The sequence below is a fragment of the Macrotis lagotis genome, chromosome X (genome assembly GCF_037893015.1).
Source record: "Macrotis lagotis isolate mMagLag1 chromosome X, bilby.v1.9.chrom.fasta, whole genome shotgun sequence".
NCBI classification, from domain to species: domain Eukaryota; kingdom Metazoa; phylum Chordata; class Mammalia; order Peramelemorphia; family Peramelidae; genus Macrotis; species Macrotis lagotis.
The window spans coordinates 260,734,420-260,750,993 of NC_133666.1; the positions used below are offsets into that span (position 1 = coordinate 260,734,420).

The 16,574-nt window shown below is 35.7% G+C and overlaps 1 protein-coding gene across 1 annotated transcript in view; it reads right to left on the reverse strand.

The window, feature by feature from the left end:
* The window catches only part of ZSWIM6 (zinc finger SWIM-type containing 6), a 209,901-nt gene that overhangs the window by 18,840 nt on the left and 174,487 nt on the right, over positions 1 to 16,574 (reverse strand). Inside the window, exons 5-8 of the mRNA XM_074207245.1 lie at positions 7,185 to 7,364; positions 3,497 to 3,673; positions 3,063 to 3,209; positions 1,226 to 1,372 (exon numbers count right to left, since the gene is read on the reverse strand). Of these exons, the coding sequence (XP_074063346.1) occupies positions 1,226 to 1,372; positions 3,063 to 3,209; positions 3,497 to 3,673; positions 7,185 to 7,364 (651 nt within the window). The remainder of the gene's footprint in view (positions 1 to 1,225; positions 1,373 to 3,062; positions 3,210 to 3,496; positions 3,674 to 7,184; positions 7,365 to 16,574) is intronic.

Sequence of the window (16,574 nt, forward strand, 5' to 3'; positions counted from 1 at the left end):
TCATTTTCAAAAATGATACTTTTAATGAGCACTCCTTGGTGATCACAATAGATTTCTGTTGTAAATTAAAATAAACCTCAAACATTGTATGGAGTTTTTATCAAACCCAAGAGTAAGATAAAACAGATGGATTCTAGAGCCTTTGGGCAAGTTCAGGGATACCATTAACCCAGTGAGAAAAAGTCCTCTGAGGGTTTACATGGAATCAGGTAAATTCATCTCTTTATCCAACTTTGCTACAAGAGCACTAGAGGGATCCACTTCAGAATGGCACCCAAAGAGGCTTTACTGAGTCCTGAGCAGTCATACAGAAGAAACGAGCCAAACATACAGTTAAAATATAAATACTTCTTTAAATGAAGCCCATTTCCTATACATTCTTAAAGAGTTAGGATTAATATTTGTTCATATGTAAGTATGCTTTGGCTTCTAAGAATGCACATACATGATAATAAATGTGCATCTCTTATAGGAATCTTTGCCCTTCTTTTAAAAAAGGGAAAGATTCTTGCTTTCAAGATCTTAAATATAAATATAATACATATAATTATCAATATGCCAAAAAATAAAGGACTACATTAATGAATACTACAGTCAAAAGGTTATAAAAACAAAAAAATAGAGCATTTGTACCATCAAGAATTTTCAACAATTCCCCCAATATTGCTTTAGTTGGCTAGGTTGTGACTCCTCCCAGCACCTGAGATTTCACTGGCTACAAGAACTCTCAAAGAAAAACATTCCCTCTACCAGTGGAGATTCACAATTATAAGGGTTGTTTGATACACTAAGAGATTAAATGACTTTTCCAGGGTCACAGGAAGATGATAGGTCTTCCGGACTATAAGACCACCATAATGTTACTCTACTGATAGAAGAAGCAAAATAGAAAGATGAATCATCAAAGAACTTTACCCCCAAACCCACACATCAGGGACTTAAAGATTGTAATGCTTTCTCAAAAGCAAGTGATTTTTTTCTCTGAGTATATTCTTCTATAACTAAGATTTTGCTTTTCAGTAATACGTATGTTTTGCATACTATATAATATTGTAAAATATTTTAAGAAATTTAAAATTGTTGAAATTATTTTCTAAATGAAAAAAGCTACTTATTTTATTTAAGAATTTTAAAAATTTAAAAAAAACCCAAAACTTGGGTAGAGTATTATATGACGAATACCATTCATCATCCAAAAACACCATATAACTCTGAACTATTTTACCTGCAAAATCTGAGAATCCAGGGTAGCTTTCATCATCTACCCTGCAGGCTTCCATAAGGCTACTGAAGAGAGTACCAATGGGATCCAATGGGTGACCAACCCAACCTTCAAGATTGGTTATTGATGTTATTCCTTTGTGGAGCAGTTCTGCAGAAGGAACATTAAAATAGAGGAGAATGGAGAAAGAAAAAAGATTTTTCAATCAATAACACCACCCAAATTAGACTATTTCTCATTGATATTAAAAACAATGCAACTAATTACAGATTATGGATCAGCAAAACAAAACAAAAAAGCTAACAAAATACACATATACATGAAACAGAACAACAACAACAACAACAACAACAACAACAACAACAAAAGGATAAGAAAGCTTCCAAATCACAAACATGTTGTTATAAAAACTAATTTGTATGTTGTTTAGTAAGAGCTCATAATGTAGGAGTTAGGGAGCCAGGAGCCAGGAGTCAAGATGGGCTAACACAGACTATTTGCTCCTGGTTTTCAAGAAACTTTATTTTCTTTATTTTTTTCTTTTTTTCTTTTTTTTTTAGGTTTTTGCAAGGCTTGCCCAAGGCCACACAGCTAGGTAATTATTAAGTGTCTGAGACCGGATTTGAACCCAGGTACTCCTGACTCCAAGGCCGGTGCTTTATCCACTACACCACCTAGGCACCCCTATTTTCTTTAATTAAATAAAAGAACCTATAGGTCAATCAGTCCCTTCCTGAGTTCTGTATTGGGAGGATAAAGGGTAGATGCGCCCACATCTGCTGCAAGAGCTATATATCAGTACCCTAGTATCTATTTGTGGATATAGGTCAAGTGGAAGTTGAATTGTCCTAAATTAGAGACTGACTGCATAATTCCATTGAAAAAACATTTTATAACCCTCATAAACATCCAATGAGAAGTGAATAAAAATCCCAGAACTTTTTAATATGACTAAACATTTGCTTAATGTCTACTACTGGCACAAAAGGTACAGAATTGGAATAAATAATTCACCATAGGTGTCAGCAGATTAAAAATACAGATCAAGATGGAACTTTTAAAATTCCTACTGTACTAACTGTATGAAAGATTTCTACACTGTGAGGTGATTAATTTATTGTAAGTAGCCTTTATTTTCATCAGGGAAAATCAAACTAAGGGTAAAACAAAAATAATCTATGACCTCTTTACTATTCCCAGAAATTTTTGAAGAGAAATTTTCAATAAGCAGCATAACAAAGAAAGAAAGGGATTAGTACATTGTTGGTATTTGATCTACATGTATGATAATACCCTTAAAGTCTTCCAAAGAAAAAATGGTAATACTAGTCTAGACATACACAAAATAGTATTCATATATTTTCATAATTTTGGTAAATATGCTAATATGTTCCAGCTGATGTACTTTTCATAACTATAAAAATTCTCCCTCACTAATAAAACTGTCCATATTTTCCCCTGCTTTTCAAACACCATCTGACCTTCCTTTCTCTTAATTCCTTTCCTGTCTTCAGGCTTAATCTAATACATACCAAATAAAATAAAATACCTTCGGGTAAAAAGTTTTATTTTCTTTCATCTTCTCTCTTTATGAATCCTAATCTTTTCCCCGTTACAACCCCCCCCCCCACCTAACCCATTAGTCAAGAGGAGGGGGAAAAAACCTAGTATTTCTCATAAACTATTAAACATTGTAAAATGAAAAGAAAATGAGGTACATAGATGTTATCTTCATTGAATTCATTTTAAATACAGATTCTTCATGAGCAGGTTAAAAATCCAGTTATTTTGCCAACCCCCAGAATCTCTTGCCAACGAAACCCTCTTTTTTCACATTCACCTTTCTTCTGAGTTCGGAACATTTCCAGCTGTTTCTGCTGCTGTCGTCTTAGCGTATTAACAATTGCTATTGCTAGCCTCAGTGCTTCTCTTGGGTATCCATGAGACCTTAATGCATCTACTCTTGCACAGGCTGTAGGAACATGTTCTAAAACAGAAAAAAATTAGGAGGAAAAGTTGCTACTCTTTGATGTTTAAAAACTGTATCTGATGAAAACAGTTTTTCATTAAAAGTTTTTCACTTCAGAGATGAGAAACTTTATAGGTACTAGAATCTGAATTGAAAATTCAGCTCTTATTTGCCAAGTTTTCATTCATCTACTATTGAATCTCCTCCCTCTCCCTGTAGTACTCCCTCCTCCCACCCTCCAATAATGCTATAGAAACTAAACAAAGAACAAGTCATGGAAACATCTTTCCGGTGTAACCACTCACCATGCCAGAGGGGCCACCCATGAGAGTCAAAGAGGGAGTTTTCAGTGTCGTCATGGTAACAATAGTTGGTGTATAGGTCGCTGCTGATAATGTGCTGTAAGTGGCTATCCTGCCAGTGGAGATCACATGCCTCTATGGCCCGTGTGAACACTGTCCGATGTGGCCTGCTCGATGAATCTGTTATTTCCACAATTCAGAAAGCACCATCAGCTCTTGTTCATATGTGAATAAGTCACTCACACCATTATGTTGTCAGATGTCCATAAACACCCCTGCATACACTGGTTCTGTACCCCTTATGCAGAAAAGTTCTGATGAAGAATTTCAGATCCTAAGTTCTGGGGGACAAGAGACACCACTCTCTCATTCTTGTCTTGTCAAACACACACACACACACACACACACACACACACACACACGCACGCACACACTCACTCTGCAGCCAGTGAAGCTAATGTTAAAGGCATCCTGCAAACTAAATAGTCACCACTCTGATATACATGCTAAATACCACCCCCAGCAACTGGGCTCAAAAGAGGCATTCAGCACCAAAATCACATAGAAATTCACTAATCCCCTTGTCTGTGATACTTGTATGTAGGCTATCCTTAATCAGATCAATAGTTCTCACAAAATACTATGCAAGAGATGCAACATCAGCCATGGAACCGTTCAGGATTATACAGTCGGCCTTTAAAGATACAAGTAAGTGTTGTGCTTTTGGTTATATTTTTAAACTATATTGTGCGGTTTTGCACAATTAAAAAAATTATGCTCCTTGGGATATAATGATAAAATGCTACTTTACATCCCAAAAGGCATAATTATAAATATTTAACACTTCACAAAGCCACACAACATAGTTAAAAAACAAACCACTGCACTTACCTTCACCCTACAGACTGCTTCCTGACTCCAGGGCAAGGTTCCATGACTGCTGTGATGTCACCAGCATAGTCTATGCTGGGGCATCACAAGAGAGTAGAAGTATACAATCCGAGTAGGGTTCAAAGTTGCAGGACCTAACGGAAAAAAGAAATGTTTGGGGAATAAAGGATGGTCTTATTCTAACTACTGGGGTAATTAGTACCAACCAACAGAGTGGTTAGAATTTTAGTTATTTTCCCCCCACAGAAGACTGTCAACCATTTCCACAGTTTCTCAAAGGACAGAGCTTATTATCCGAAATCCTATGTTAACACTAATCCTACTTTATGAATATTATGAGCACCTAAAACAGTCCAGCAATAATCACAGAATCACATAACAAGAGAATCTGAAACCTCATTGTTTCGTATTTAATGAAAAAAGTAGCAAAATAACTTTAGGTCCACTTGTGTTATAAAATGTATTGGCAATTTGATTTGGTCCTAGTTTGACAGAGAATAACTTTAAATGCTGGGGGCCAAGATTTGTAGAGCAGAGATTCTTAAATACATATCTTTCAATTTTTAATAAAACAGTTTCATAACTTTTTTGATAATTTCAATAAAACTGACTTGATTTGTAATCCCTAGGTATTTTATTTTATGCATTTAAAAACATTATTCTGAGAAATGAACCATAGACTTTACCAGATTGCCAAAGAGGGTACATGTTATAAAAAGAGTTACAGGCTAACTGTTATTTTATAATTGAGGAAACCAAGTCCCAAAGAGTTAGTGTGATTCGCTCGAGATTAAACAGTCTGAGATTAATTGACACTTGAAATCTCTCTTTTACAGTTGCAAAGACTTTTAGTTTTGAATGATTATAACTAATTTCTGAACAGAGCCTATTTGATTTTTAATATTTATGACAATCTGTAAACTGCTCAATTTATGCTGATGAGCCTTGGCATAAATACACTTCCATTTAGAGCTCCAAGTGTAGAGCTATCCATGTCTTTGATATTCCAAGTCTTAGCCGTGGTGGTTCAGATAAGTTCTTTCTTATACCATGACAGAGGCCCTTTGTCAAGACTTTGCTCTCTCATCAATTATTTCTGTTAGATGTGGTCACTCTGCTAAGAATAGGAGCCAATGCTCTGGGGCAAAGCAGACAGACATCTTGCCCAAGGGAACCATCTTCTCCTTGCATATTCACTAGCCTGGTGAAATGCACTGGTGCTCATTTTGGAGCCTGGTCTACTTCTCTAACAGTGCTTCCCTGCCAGCCAAGAGTCCACATTTCCACAAAGGGAACTGGAGGTAGGAGGAAGAAAAGGGAGGAGACTATGTTGGAATGCCAATCCAGAGTGGAGAGAACAAGCAGTTAAGTATAAGACAAGGGGGAATAGAGGAGACTGTCTGCACAAATTCAGGCATATTCATCCCTGGTAACTTGAAAGAATAGGTGGTGAAGGTCCAGGAAACTGGGGGTTGGAAGTGGGAGGACAGAGAGGGGATGACAGCTTTTTAAGTCACTGAATATAATTTTCATGGCAATTTAAGGACATCACAGATTTCCAACACTGTAGTCATAAGAATGAAATCTTCAACAGTTTCTCTGAAGTAGCAGGATTGACAGAAATTCCTCTAAATGTGCAACTATCTGACATGATGCAGAGATCATTAAAGAACAATGCAAGGTATTTTCTTTCTTTGTGGGGAATGAATATACTGTCCTCTTAGTAACCTTGTTTCATTCAAGTTCAGGGTTTCATACAGATGACAGAAGAACAAAATGCACTTACAAAGTCATTACTGGCCATATAAAGATTAATATTAACTCAATTTAGTCTTCACCTATTTTCAACTAATTATAGGAGCTATATTTTTAAATTCTTTAAAAATCTATAGGGCAAAAAAACCCCCTACTAATGGAAAAAGAAAAAAGAAAACAGGCTTATCAGCACAGAAGTCACAAAAATCAAGCATCAACAATTGGTTCTGATGACACTATGATGTATAAATGATACGATTTTAGCTTCTGCATATAGTTTTTTAAAATCCTAAATTCAAACAATTGTCATATATGTAGTATAAAAGTTCATGAAATGTGCACTTCCTATACTAAAATAACTAAAGAATTTCTTTCAACATATAATTTACCAATGTGGTTAAATTTAATAGTCTAAATTATACATAGGTCCCTGAATGAGAAACATCACTAAAAAATAATCTGGTCCAATAATGGAAACCTAAAGCAGACATAAAAATTTGTCATCTAGATGGTTCCTCAGTCATTCTATCATTTTTTCATCTATTTATGCCCATCTCATTCTTGCTTTTAAATTTTTTTTTTATTTATTTGAAGCAATGGCATTAAGAGTGACTTGTCCAAGGTCATACAGCTAGGCAATTGTTATTAAGTGTCTGAGATTGGATTTGAACTCAAGTCCTCCTGACTCCAGGACTGATACTCTATCTATTGTGTCACCTAGATGCTCCCCTGCTTGCTTTTTTAAAAATTTTAAAATACTTCTAAACAAACTAGATAAAGAACATAGTATTTTAACATTTGCTAAGGTCTTTAAGAAGTCCTGCAATCTTTCCCCCCACCAAAAAAATTATCTAAACATCAAAAGATCACAGGAATCTGACAGCTTAATTCAGATTAAAAAGAAAAGAAATAATTTACAAGTAAAAGTACATAATAAAACAGAGGTAATTCTAAAGTGGTTAAAATCAGTTTTCTTACTTTATTGTTCATATTATGAAAACTGATTTTATGTGCGCATAACAATAGAGTATCAATTTAGGCTGACCTTGGTTGGCATTTGCACCCTGAGGCAAAGCATTGGTTAAATTGGGCAGCTCATTTCCATGGTTTCCATCTTCCCAGGGACAAACATCAACACTGTTCCATTTTTTCAGCTGTTTTAGCCAACTGGCCTTCTGTTCCAACTTGCAATGGGGATTTAAGACTATACACATCCACAGGGCCCCTGGAATATTCAAAAATTAAAATTTAAACAAATGAAATTTTATATTAACAAATTTAAAATCACTTTTGAAATGAACTTTTTAAAAAATATAGATACTTGTTAATGAGTTCCTAGAATCAGTAAGTCTTATTACAGAAGGTAGATCAGAAGATCCTGATTTTAAACCAGAGGTTCAAATGCCACCTTGTTAAAAACTTAAGAAAACTACTTAAAATGCTAATATTGTCCTAAACTGTGAGAAATTCCAAAGTAAAGAAATTATATCATTCTAAAGACTTCTAATTAGCCAATTCAAACTCCAAAATACAATAGAACTCAAAATACCAAAGTAAATGATCCTACACATCTTCTAAATCTAGGTACCAAAAGGAAACGCTATTTTATCGGGAAGAGTTCTCAAAATTTATAAAACAACAAACAGAAACCCTGAGGGATTAATTTTTTTTTTGCAATTTTCTAAGATCAGATTATATTATAGCAACTTTTAAGTTTCCCGTTTTCTCACTTTCACAAACACAGATAAATCTATACACACAAACATATGATGTACTACTATGTAAATAAACTTTTCAATAAAACATATACTCAATATTCACACTCAAAAAAGTCAATTAAGAACTTTTATTTATGCCAATAAAATATAATTAAATCATATTTATAAAATATTCAACAAAGAAGCTTTTATTTTCTTCATAATTTCAGTAATTAACCCAAGAAATAGTTAAGAAATCCATTTTACACAATCTTTAAACTTTTTTTCAAGGAAAAATAACCTGGACTGAATTCTGCACATGCCCTAAAGTTCAGAATCTGCAGTAGAAGGTCTGCAAAACATGTCAAACAAATATACTAGGGTCTATAGCAGTAGCTTTTAGTGGAAAACTATGTGTCTGTGTGTCTGTCTACGGATTTCTAGGGAGGGAAAGGGGGGGTGAATGAGTGTGTTAGGTTAGGTGGAATTATATAAGAGGTGTTTTAATGAAGAATTTCTTTATGTCAACACTGAAAATTTTTAACAGCTAATGATTTCTTATGGTTACAAATTATTTCACTTACTCCTCACAGCTCTGTGAAAGTAAGTATTATTTTATTCAACTGACAGACAAGGAAGGTGAAACTCAGAGGGACTAAATGACTCACCCAAAGTCATACAGCTAATATGGCAGAGTCATGTCTGAAAATCCAAATTTTATAATTTTAGGCAAAGCATTAAACCTTTCTGGGGCTATTAATTAATCTGCACAATAAAGGCAGCCTAAGTGACGTTGAGGTCCTTTCTAGAGCTCTATCCTATGATTCCGAGGCTAAATACTCTTATCCCTGTGGCTGTTCATTCATTTTTCATCAAACTTCATTTGTTCACAAGAACCTATTTTATTCATAGCATTCATAATTTACTTATAAATTTCTCCAATGTGCTAAAGAGAAAAACAAAATAGATTCCCCACTTTACCTCTTCATGAAATTTTAAAAAAAAGGAAGACTTTAGGAAATGGGAAGGAATTATGGTTACCTCTCTGGATCTCATCCTCATCTGTAAAATGAAGAAAGTTGAACTACATCTAGAAGGCATTCTTCAATCATACTATTGAAACTTTCACTATTTAAATGTTAATATATAGCAACAATTCTTTTAAAAAGTGCTGGTACTTGGTGCTTTTGGCAAACAGTTTAGTTCAGTGGCATTCCATTATATGAGAGTCATTTCTGAAGAATCACTTTATGAGCCAATGAAAACTGAATATGGAGCTATCAAATAATTTTCTCTTTTTTCTTCAATTTAAATATTTTTATTTGTTTTTTCAGTTACAAGAAATGATAGTTTTTTAACCAATGATTTTTTTGCAAAGTTTTGAGTTTTACATTTTTCTCCCTGCCTGTCTTTCCTTCCACCTCCCCTTGACAAAAAACAATCTAATATAGGCTCTACATGTGTAAGTATATTAAACATAGATCTATATTAATCATGTTGTAAAAGAATCATATCCAAACAGAAGAAAAGGAGTGATATAATACATAAGACAACTTTTAAAAATTGAAGATAGTAAGCTTTGATCTACATTTTAACTCGACAGTTTCTTCTCTAGATATGGATGGTATTTTCCATCACAAGTCTTTTAGATATGTCTTTGATTACTATACTGCTGAAATGAACAAATCCATCATAGCTGATCCTCACCCAATGCTGCTGTTAGTGTGTATAATGAGCTATCAAATTCTTTTAACTTTTTCTCCTACCACAAAAAGTTAGACAAATCAACTTTAGATGAAACCAGACCAGACCATACTCTGCTACAACAGTGAGGTCTTAATAAAGTGACACATTTTTGCTAGATAGATCCATATACAAAATTATCAAAAAATTCACCAAGACTTAATTATTTTAAAATAATATTTAAGGAAGGATAATAAAGATGGCCAAATACTGCAGTATTTATATAAAAAATAATATTCAGAGTGGGACAAAACCTACCATTTATGTAAACCAGACTAAAAAAAATTTTCAAATATTATAAGAGTTTATTTCCTAAGGCTTTAAAAGGAAAAAAAGAAATCAAATATCAAATGCATAGCCCTTAGGGTTTAAGAATTTACAGGAGTTGCGTGGGGGGGGAAGAGGAGGGGGCCACTGGAGCCAAGATGTGGTGGCATGAAGGCAGGAACTCCCTGGAGCTCTCTCCCAGATCACTCCAAATCCTTTAAATAATGACCCAAACCAAATTCTAGAGGCGGAACCCACCGAGAGACTGAAAGAAACAATTTCCCAGCCCAAGACAACTGGGAAGATTTGTGGAAAAGGTTTGTTAACACCAGAGTCAGAAAGGGCCACTATATAGCCCAGACTGAACAGAACAAACCAACTCTAGTCACCCAGAACAGACTGCAAGGCACCTGGGTCCATGGCAGTGGTGACAGTTTCCAGACCTTTCAGTTCAGGTATTGCCAAGGACAATTGGAAAATTCAGTGGGAAAACTTTGCCACACCAGAATGAGAACAAAGCTCAGTCCAGTCCAGTGCAGGCCTCAGTGCAGACCTGACTCCCAAAACAAGGAACAGGCCTGGTGAACATTCAGCAAGGAGTCACCTGGCAGCTGCTTCCAGACTAGTCAGCCCACAGCCAGTAATGGGGTGGGGGTGGGGGGAGACTGTCTGAGGTTTCTTTGCTCTCCCTGAGGCAGGTCTCTGTGACTTTGCCCTTCCTCAGACCTAGATTGCAGTCTGGAGCCTCGGTCTCAGGAAAAGGAGCTTTACGGTGACAGCTGAGAAGGACAGTAAAGTTTAGGACAGTGTGTCCTCCACCCTGGAATAAGAGACCTATCTTAACGAAAAAAAGCTAAAATCAAGTTATAGACTAGAGAAATGAGCAAACAACAGAAGAAAGAATCCAACCATAGATAACTACTTTGATCCTATGGAGGATCAAAACACTCAGAAGATTATTAACAAGGTCAAAAGCTTCTATATTCAAAGCCTCCAAGAAAAAATAGGAATTGGGTTCAGGCTATGGAAGAGCTCAAAAAGATTTTGAAAATCAAATAAGGGAGGTAGAGGAAAAATTGGAAAGAGAAATGAGAGCAGTGCAGGAAAATCATGAAAACCAAGTCAGCAGCTTGATGAAGGAATTACAAAAAAATACTGAAGAAGTAACAGTTTAGGTTGAATGGAAAAAGCAGTCCAAAAGGTCAAAAAGGAGAAGAATGCCTTAAAAAGCAAAATTGGTCAGATGGAAAAGGAGATAAAAAAAGCTCTCAGAAGAAAAATAATTCCTTCAAATGTAGAATGGAGCTAAGGGAAGCTAAAGACTATGAGAAATCAAGAAACAATAAAACAAAGTCAAAAGAATGAAAAACTAGAAGAAAATGTGAATTATCTCATTGGAAAAGCAACTGACCTGGAAAACAGATCCAGAAGAGAATTTAAAAAATATTGGACTATCTGAAATTCATGACCAAGAAAAGAGCCTAGACTTCATTTTTCAAGAAATAATCCAGGAAAACTGCCCTGACATCCTAGAAGCAGAGGATAAAATAGAAATTGAGGAAATCCACGAATCACCTTCTGAAAGAGATCCCAAAATAAAACCTGTTGTTAGAATATTAATAAGCCAAATTTCATAACTCCCAAGTCAAGGAGATACTACAAGCAGCCAGAAAGAAACAATTCAAATATCATGGAGCTACAGTCAGGAAAAAGCAATATTTAACAGCTCATTTAAGGGTTCATAGAGCTTGGAATATGATATTCCAGAAGGCAAAAAAGCTTGGATTACAACCAAGAATCAACTACCCAGTGAACATCCACTTTCAGGAGAAAAGATGGACATTCAATGGAATAGGGGCCATTCAGACTTTGCTGATGAAATGACCAGAGCTGAACAGAAAGTATGATCTTCAAGTATAGGACTCAGGTGAAGCATAGAGAGGAGGATGGGAAGGACTAATTATGAGGGATTTAATGATATTGAACTGCTTGAATTCCTGTACGGGAAGAAGATACTGATAATGCATATGAATCTTCTCATTATTTGGGCAGTTTGATGGAGCATATTATAGTCAAGGCACAGGAGGAAGTTGAATTTGAAGGTATAATATATTAGAAATATGAAGCTAATGGATGAGAAAGGAATGTACTGGGAGATAGGAAAAGGAGAGGTAGACTGAGGTTGTTATTTCACAATAAGAGGCAAAAAAATTAGTGCACAAGAGGCAAAAAAAACCTTTTGCAATGGAGTGGAAGGGAGGAAGATGAGGGGAAATGAGTAAGCTTTTACTCTCATCAAAAGTGGCTCCAGGGGCGGTTAGGTGGCGCAGTGGATAAAGCACTGGCCCTGGAGTCAGGAGTACCTGGGTTCAAATCCAGTCTCAGACACTTAATAATTACCTAGCTGTGTGGCCTTGGGCAAGCCACTTAGCCCCATTTGCCTTGCAAAAACCTAAAAAGAATAAAAAGAAAAAGAAAAAAAGTGGCTCAAGAGGAAATAATATACATACTCAATAGAAATCTGTTTTGACCTAGAAGAAAATAGGAGAGGAAAAAGATAAGAGAAAGGGACTGGGGGGGGGAGGGGTGTAGGTGATAGAAGAGAGGGAAGATCATGGGAGAGGGTAATCAGATACAACACACTTGAGGAGGGACAGGATGAAAGGAAAGAGAGAAAAGAATAAATGTGGAGGGAGGGGAATAGGATGAAGGGAAACATAGTAACTGTGGGAAAAGATATTGAAGCAATTTCTCTGATGGACTTATGACAAAGAAATGGTATCCATCCCAAAGACAGAACTGATGGTGTCTGAATACAGACTGAAGTACCCTTTGTTTTCCTCTCACTTTATTTTTCTTGAGGTTTCTCTATCTTTGTGGGGGTGGTAGTGGAAGATTATGTTTACTTTTATAACATGACTAAATTAGAAATGTGTTTTAACCTACATCAAGTAACTTGTTTTCTTAATGGGAGTAGGGTGGAAGAAAGGGAGAGGATTGGAAGTAAATGCTGAAATTTGCTTTTGGATGTAGCTGGGGTAAAATTAATTTTAAAAATAAAATTAAAAAAATTTATGGTTGGCTCTCAGCTCTTCTTCAAGCTTGCTGCTAGGATCCATTGCTTTAGCTAGTCACATTCCTGAAACAAGATGGTGAAGGTTGGAGTCAACAGATTTGGTCACATTGGATGACTTGTGACCATCAATGACTCCTTCATTGACCTTAACTATATGGTTTACATGTTTCAAAATGAGTCTACCCATGGCAAGCTCAAGGGTACTGTCAAGGCTGAGAATGAAAAGCTAGTGATCAATGGAAATGACACGATCAGGAGTGGGATCCCACTAATGTTAATGGGGAGATGCTGGAGTAGAGTATGTTGTAGAGTCCACTGGTGATTTTACCACAATGGAAAAGAGCAGGGCTCACCTGAAAGGTGGAGCCAAGCAGATCATTATCTCTTCCCCTTCTGCTGATGTCCCAATGTTTGTGATGGGACTGAATCATAAGAAATAAGATAATTCCCTTAAGATTGTTGTAATACTTCCTGTACGACTAATTGCTTGGCCCCCTGGCTAAGGTCATTCATGACAATTTTGGCATTGCGGAAGGATGACTACAGTGCATGCCATTACTGCTACCCAGAAGATAGCAGATAATACATCTGGCAAACTGTGGGTATGATGGCCCAAAACATCATCTCTTTTTTCACTGGAGCTGCTAAGGCTATAGGCAAGGTCATACCTGAGTGGAATGGAAAGCTCATAGACATGGCTTTCCATATTCCCACTCCCAATGCATATGTTGTGGATCTGGAGAAACCTGCCAAATATGATATCAAGAAGGTGATGAAGCAAGCATCAGATGCCCCTAAAGGGCAACTTGGGCTACACAGAGGACCAGCTTGTATCCTATAACTTCAATAGCAAGATCCACTTGTCTACCTTTGATGCTAGTACTGGTGTTGCCCTCAATGACCACTGTCAGGCTCATTTTCTAGTATGATGAGTATGCTTACAGCCAACTCATAGTTTACATGGTCTTCAAGGAATAAAGTGAGAAGCCATGGATAAAACTCCATCCCCAGCCAAAAAAGGAGTTCCATCACTGGAAGCCCACATCTCTAACATGAGATCCTTTATTGGGGATCTTATGCCCCATTCACATCCTTGTCCCAAAGCACCCCTGTAGTAGTGGGGAGAAGTCTATGGTCCTTTATTGTGTGACAATTATAAATTCACTATATTCAGTGGGAAAAAAAAATTTATGACTTATCATGTAATTTTCCAATAAGAAATTTTATCATGAGTCTACTTATCTCAATTGAACACATTATGAGACAGCAAGATAATCAAAGGAGTGGAAGAAAATAGCTCCCAGTGCTGGACTGCCTGAGGATAATTCTCACAATGTTCTGAAGGGGCTAACTTACACTGGTTTATTGTTTGGCAGGTAGGATTCTGAACATAACTGTACAACCCAGTGTTTTTCACTTAGTAAGTACTCAATAAATGATGGATGATTAAAAACAACAGCTTTCATTCAAACAGCCTGGCCCAATGGAAATAGCCCAGTGCAAAGAGAGAGGAGATTCTGATTCTACTTCATACTGTACTTGGACTATTACCTCACAGCAATGTGGTGAAGATCAAATTAAATAATAAATGAGAATGCTTTATAACTGACTATGAAGTGTTAATGTTACAGTTCACTTTTAATGATGACACTAAGAATGTGATGTCAGACAAATATTTCAGGTCCACACCTTTAAGCATAAGCCTTGTCTAACTTAAACAGCTTTTGTACTAACTGTATAAGGTCTATGCATATTAGTACACTTTTGATTAAGAATAAAATGTTTATTAGAGGAAAAATAGTTTTTATACAAAATATTTAGTTTAACATTATAAATCAGATGCTAAATTAATAAATCAATTTTATGCAACTGCATATTCATGAAAAGTGTATGTAAGGGGTGGCTAGGTGGCACAGTGAGTGAATAGAGCACTGGCCCTGGAGTCATGGGTACCTGAGTTCATATCCAGCCCCAGACAGTTAATAATTACCTAGCTGTGTGACCTTTGGCAAGTCACTTAACCCCACTGCTTTGCAAAAAAAAAAAAAACCTAAAAAAAATTATATAGTATCACAGGTTTTTAGAGTTGGAAATCAAACCACCATAGAACACTTCCCTTATTTTCTAAATGAGAAAACCAAAGCTCTAAGAAAGTAACTTCCCAAGGTCAAATCAACCATCTAACTCTCAGATACAAATTTCTTTCCATTATAATAAGTTGTCATTTGATGTAAAATGTCAAAGAGAGACTCATTTTAAAAAAGATACAATGTATCCAAAGGCAATTCTATTATTTTTGCAAAATGAAATTAATAATCAACAATAATCTCTGGTACCATGCACATATCTGTATTATTAGAGGCATATCCATAAAACCTGCTATTATTTGTATTTTTAAAATGTGCTCAGAGAGGAGCAGCTAGGTGGAACAGTGGATAGAGCACCAGCCCTGAAATCAGGAGTACTTGAGTTCAAATCCAGCCTTGGACACTTATCTAGCTGTGTGACCTTTGGCAAGCCACTTAACCCCATTGCCTTGTAAAAACTTAAAAAAATGTGTTTATAGAATCGTAGCAAGAAAAATGGAAAATTTTTGATTACTTGAAATTAAAGTTTTAAGCTTTTGCACAAACAAAATTAATGCTGCCAAAATTAAAATAACAAAAAAACGAGGCAAAAATTTACAGCAAATTTCTCTGACAAAGCCCTCATTTTTTCAAATATATGAGGAATTGAGCCAAATTTACAAAAAAGAGTCATTCCTTGGTTGATAGTCAAAGGCAATTCTGAAGGAAAAAACCAAAACTATCAATAGACATTTGAAAAAATGCTCTAAATCACTATCAACTAAAGAAAAGCAAATTAAAACAAATCTTAAGATACCACCTCACACCTAAGAAATTGGTTAACATAACAAAAGAAAAATGACAAATGCTGCAGGAAATGTGGAAAAACTAAGACATTTAATGAATTATTGATGGTGTAGCAAGCTAGTTCAACCTTACTGGAGAACAATTTGGAACCATGCCCGAAGGGCTCCCAGAATATGTATATCTTATGACCCAGCAATAGCACTACTAGGCTTGTATTTGAAAAAAAAGATTGAAGAAAAGGAAAAAAAAAAGAAATCGATGTACAAAAATATAGAAGTTCTTTTTTGTAGTAACAAAGAATGGGAAATTTAGATGTCTATTGATTGTGATGGGTAACTGGGTTGGGTGATTTCTTTTTTTTTCTTTTTAAAGATTTTATTTATTTTGAGTTTTATAATTTTTCCTCTAATCTTACTTCCCTTCTCCTACCCCCCATAGAAAACAATTTGCCAGTCTTTACATTGTTTCCATGGTGTACATTGATCCAAATTGAATATGATGAGAGGGAAATCATATCCTTAAGGAAGAAAAATGAAGTATAAGAAACAGTAAAATTACATAAGATGCCCCCCCCCCCCAAATTGAAAGTAATAGTCTTTAGTCTTTGTTCAAACTCCATAATTCTTTCTCTGGATACAGATGGTATTCTCCATCGCAGATAGCCCCAAATTGTCCCTGACTGTTGCACTGATGGAATGAGCAAGTCCATCAAAGTTGATCATCATCCCCATGTTTCTGTTAGGGTGTACAATGTTTTTCTGGTTCTGCTCATCTCCCTC